The sequence below is a fragment of the Austrofundulus limnaeus genome, unplaced genomic scaffold (genome assembly GCF_001266775.1).
Source record: "Austrofundulus limnaeus strain Quisiro unplaced genomic scaffold, Austrofundulus_limnaeus-1.0 Scaffold3, whole genome shotgun sequence".
Lineage (NCBI taxonomy): Eukaryota > Metazoa > Chordata > Actinopteri > Cyprinodontiformes > Rivulidae > Austrofundulus > Austrofundulus limnaeus.
Window position 1 is genome coordinate 3,611,687 of NW_013952405.1, and position 5,434 is coordinate 3,617,120.

At 40.8% G+C, this 5,434-nt stretch overlaps 1 protein-coding gene across 2 annotated transcripts in view; it reads right to left on the minus strand.

Annotated features, from left to right (window-relative positions):
* b4galt3 (UDP-Gal:betaGlcNAc beta 1,4- galactosyltransferase, polypeptide 3) overlaps positions 1–5,434 on the minus strand; it is a 14,264-nt gene that overhangs the window by 5,445 nt on the left and 3,385 nt on the right. For both annotated transcript variants that reach the window (XM_014017613.1, XM_014017605.1), the window contains exons 3-7: positions 4,358–4,890; positions 3,796–4,031; positions 1,763–1,953; positions 1,553–1,675; positions 588–692 (exon numbers count right to left, since the gene is read on the minus strand). In XM_014017613.1, coding sequence (XP_013873067.1) covers positions 588–692; positions 1,553–1,675; positions 1,763–1,953; positions 3,796–4,031; positions 4,358–4,643 — 941 coding nt within the window. In that variant the 5' untranslated portion in view covers positions 4,644–4,890. The remainder of the gene's footprint in view (positions 1–587; positions 693–1,552; positions 1,676–1,762; positions 1,954–3,795; positions 4,032–4,357; positions 4,891–5,434) is intronic.

Sequence of the window (5,434 nt, forward strand, 5' to 3'; positions counted from 1 at the left end):
GCAAGACTTTGGGCATGTTTTTTATGAGAGTATAACATTATAACATGATATAAAACTCAAGAAAGTGTATTTTACATGATATTGCCCCTTTAAACTACGACCATCTTATCTTGAAATGTGATGCATGTGAAGCCTTTTATGGTCAAATCTTAACGATATTGTTGTGCACAATTGCTTTTGATCATGAGATTACGTACAATTTATTACAGCCTAATAAATGTATTGGGGTGACTCTTAGCTACTTCCACATTAAATTGGACCTCAATATCTGTAAAACTGACAAAGTTTTAGCCATTTTGTGTTTGCTAAGGTTCATGAGCCGTGACAAATATGATGACTTCTAAAGTCAGTCAGTAGATACTAACAATTACTTCTTAGAGCTTAAAACTGACTTAAGAGATATTTATCTTAGCAGTGGCAGCCACCTTAAATTTGTAGTAGTACATCCAATAATAACTGTCTGGGAGTTTTATTCAAATATGTCCACTAGATTACAAGATATTTTGCAGACAGACAGACAAAATGAGGCAATGACATGATCCCCTGCCTTTCAGTGATGAGCAATAGAAATAAAGAAAGCATGGTACCTGCGTGGGTTTTGCTCGTTGCCCTTGTCTCCTCTGTGCTTGATCATCTTGTAATGGCCAATGGCCACTGGGGGGCGCACAATCTTCATGCCCGACAACCGCACTCTAGATTGGCAGCAWTCAGCAGTAGTGAGAAGAAACAGGAAATTCCCAGTCATGCAATTCCAAGGAAAAAGTAAATAAAAAGTCATCTAATATAATAAGCCTGATCTCTAAGTAAAAACAGGTAATTTTTGCTACATCTACAAAGGAAACTATTCAGTTTAAGGGTATGTAAGGAATACTTTGACAAAGAAATCAGTCAAATAGCCAACAACATAAAAAYTGAGCTTTCTGGGAATAAAAGCAGTTTTCTATAGGTAACGAAATCTCAGTGTTTTTCCATCTCTTGCTCTGTTCGCTTTCTGTTATCTAAGTCAATACATGATGCAACTGAAGAAGTAAATACTGTATGTTGGATTTGTTTAAATTGGCTTCTAAGTGCTTCAAAGAATAAGCTAAGAAAAATGTTTCTATTTTTTTTTTTTTTTTGTAATGATTGTATTCAGTGTCAGTCACAATATACTGACCAAAACTGAACAGGACAGGTGAGAGAAGGTACCTTAGCCCAGAAATGGAAAGAGTCTGAGTACTGCAAGCCWTCCAATCCAAATCTGCAAGCTAATACATGCAAACATACCCACTGAGCCCACTCCAACAGATATAAAGTAAAGCAGTGGCAAATGGGGAGAGACGTGAAGATGAAAAATGTTAGAACACACACAAAAAAAGGAAAATATAATGAAAATATGTGGTAATGAGATTGTGAAAAAGTTAGAAAAGGTGACGAATGAGTACGGCAAAAAAAAGTTAAAAAGCGGAGGAAGACAGCGGCTGAAACTGATCGACTCATTTCTCATTAAATATCTGCACACATCTCACATTTCCACCTGCAGCGTTTGAACCGGTCATTCWTCCAGCTTTACCTGGCAGCAATGTCGTCATCCTCTCCGCCCCAGCCCCAGTACTGGTTAGGAAAGCCGTTCATCTTCATGTACTGGTCTGGAGTCACTGCAGAAACCCCTCCAAAATACTGAGGGTACGGCAGCCTGAAAGAGACACACATGWGGGCGTCTTAAACATGTTGTCTCAGGGACACTCACTTCCACTGAAACCCCGTGCACGTGCTCGTTTACCTATATCTGAACTTGTCCATGGCCACAGACAGGTGTGTGGGGAACTGCTTGTGGCAGGTGTAGGTGTTGTGATCGTTCTCAGGCAGCAGGTCAACATCATGAAGGAAAATACAGCTCCAGTCTTCATCTCTGAGGGCCTCCCGCACGCCCACATTCAGCAGTTTGGCTCGGTTGAAGGTACCATTTCCCCACTGAAGCCAGAGACGTCATGGTTACTCATCAAAAGGCACGTGTATTAACTAAAAATATTTATTGTAAGTGATTAGGATTATTAYTGTTTAAGCGCCTTGTTCCTTCTTATTATGCACCCACCCATCCCCAATATGCAACAAATACCTCAAACAGTGTAATTTGTACATTTAACCAGTGCCATTTTTGTATAAACTTATTCCATTTTTTCCTATTTATTTTTGCATGAGCCTTTTTTTTTTATTCCTCACACTGAGTCGATTGAACCAGCAGTTTCCTTGTTTCTTGGAAAAGTGACAATGACAATAAAGGCCTTACCATAAATGCACATCTCTGTAAAACAAGCATTTGTTTGAGGCCACAAAGATATGAAAGAAAACCTTCTGTTAACAGTTTAGATTTATAAACCCAGCTCACAGTCAAGTTATCCAGCCTCAGCCTCCCTCTTCACCCAACTTCAAATCAAGCTGCATTCGCTCCATCTTGAAATATATTTATTCTATATTTATCTGACAATTGTACTTAGAATTGCATTCCCCTTACTTTTTACCTWAACATGGCTGTGGGCCTATTCTCTTTAAATAAAACATATCTATGGAAATATACTCATCCTGGATCAGCGTTTTTCTGTTTTAGTTCACTGTTCATGAGGGGGCCTATCATAGTTACAGTACAAATCACTTTTCTATTCACAGGCAAAGAAACATAGCCTAATATAAATATAAATACAAATAAAGTGGGCATAAAGTTAACTAACTTTTTTTCTTTGTAGCCACAGTATAAGAAAGGTAGTGTAGCCTAACTTTTAGGGAAAAAAATCACTGGCTTAAACTAAATTGTAAAAATAATCACCCTTTTTTACCTATGGTCTAGCCCAACTAAATATGATCATCTATTGTCTTTATTAGTAGCTCAAACAGTGGCGGATCTAGGATTTTTCTGAGTAAGTGGCCATCAAGAGGCCACAATGTTCATAGAAAGGCCAAGTATTTGTTCAACATCCTTGCACATAAATCCTCAGTTTTGGTAAGTTGTATAAAGCGGTCACATATATTCCAACAATTGTAATGTAACGTAATGTTATCAAAAAAGCTTAAATTCTCCTCATCAATTTTACATGCATTTTTACAGTACATGGATAAAATATTGAGAAAATGTGAGAAAATGAAGCCATTCTTTGCCAGTTGAAAGATAATTTTTGCAATTTTTTTTCAAGTCTGTTGAAGAAGAGAAGAAGACTGCTGTCAGACTGATTCACGCTGGACTTTACTGTTTGACTCATTAGCGCCTCTAGTGTTGGGCATGGAACTGCAGCCACCAACATTGCTCTCAGTTAAAGGACAGATGAGTGACAGGACAGGGGCACTTCAGGGGGCCAATCAGATTTCAGCAGGGGCCAAAGCCCCTATGGCCCCGCCACTGTGGCCCCGCCCCTGATAAAATATCTGTTAAAACCCCAGTAGGGGGCTAGTAGGTCTACTGCTGTAATGTTAACCAGTTGTACAGTCCAGAGACAAACATGAAGTATTACRGATGGCTGAAACTAAACCCACCGTCATTCATGAAAAGCACAATATGCCTCCATAGATAAATGTATTTGATAAAGTGAATTTATGTACATCTATGATCATCTGATCAGCATATCTGATATTACTTAAAATTTATGAAACTCACTAACTTTGGCAACATTAGCAACATTTATTCAAAATGAGACCAGCAACATTGTTGCAGAATAGTTTTTATATTTTTTTTGTTTTTGTTTTTAGTTGGTTTTATTCGCTGATAGGCACATTACGTTATTTTGAAGTACCCAGAACAACATGAACACTACACCACAGGCTGACCTGCTGTACAATGTAGATGCTGTAGTGGATCTGTTGTCTCTGCAGGAAGGGGTGGAGGTGGTAAAGAAGGGCACGCAGATGGCTTAGTCGATTACGATACGGTACCACTATTGCTGTGTGGTGATGGGGCTCACAGTCTGGAGGCCGGTAGCGCCCGCCGGGCAACACTAACGGGTTTCTCTGTTTGATCTCGTCCAAAGACAGAGGAGAGAAAAGGTGGACAGACACAGGTCCGACTGAAAAGGAAAGGAAACCAACGGCTTAGACGTACAGTAAATAACGACTGGCAACAATCACTTCAGAATACATTTAAATTATCCATTTTCTTTTCCTGATACTCCTTTTTGAGTCTTGTGGAGCTGGTGCCTATCTCCAGCAGTCACAGTGCAAGAGGCAGGTCTGAACAGGTCTATCACAGGGCCACAGAGAGACAAACCACTCAAACAACCATTCACACTCGCCCACAACGAGTTACAATTTAGTGTTACCAATGAAGCTAACATGCGGGATTTGGTCTGTGGGAAGAACACCCCCAACAAACACACGTTGTTTTCTCTCTCACCCAACATGGGGGACGGGATCGGGCAGTCTCTCAGCGGTTGTCCTGAAGCTGTAAGTCCGGCGCTCGAGTTCCGAGGCGGAGGAGGTGGTGCTCCTAGATGACTGAGGTTGGTGTAGACATCGTGAGGTCGAGAATAATCGAACTCGGGCTCTGTGGTGTGCACCAGGACAGACACCAGGCCTCTGAAGCCCCCCAGGGAAAAATAGAGCACAAAGGCAAATTGGAAGCCTATGAGCAGGGCGAGCGTGCACGGGGAGTCCAGGGAGCGCCCACAGCAAGCCATCATTGAGAAGAAGACGGTAGGAACACGTTGACACTCCAGGTGTGGAAAGTGGGGGGAAAAAAGGTGGGAGAAAAAGCACCAGGGGGTGAGGAGAAGGGGAAAGGGTGGGTTAGAGGAGGAGAGCCAGAGGGAGAGGAAGGGGAGATGATAGCCTGTCGTTCAGGATCAGGTGTGTAGGAGGTGGGCATCCATCTGCTGTAATAGGTAGTAGAGGTAAAGCTCAGCCATCCCGTTCTGATCACCGAAGACACTGAGAGAAAATATAAAAATACTGCCAGTTAATTATTTATTCTTTRGCTTATTATTTTCACATAGATTTATAGTATTCCTCGAGCATTACAGCACAGCCTGTTTTATTATTGTTACATAAACCATAATGTATCTCCTGACAACAGCTACCCTAATTATTGTGACTTTATTTTTAGCTCTTTAAGAAATAAACCAGCATAACCAAYACCCTGACAAAAAWYAAMTAAATAAAAAAATAAGAAACTGAAATACTCAAGTATGTGTTGGACTGAGTGGTACAGAGCCCGCGAGGGGAAATGGGGGRATTTTTTTTCTTKTGCGTTACCTCGCAATACCTTTTGCGTTCCCTCGCAAAAGTCGTTAAACACTGTTGTGCCTCCCAGTTTATTAACAAACACATGTTCACCATTAGCGAGTTAGCCTACTGCTTTAATTCAGCTTCAGAATGAATATATTACTCAGCCACGCATGGAAGTATGTCATATGCCGATATTTTAACACAGTACAGCCATGCAACATCAATGTCAATTTCACGAACTTGTGGC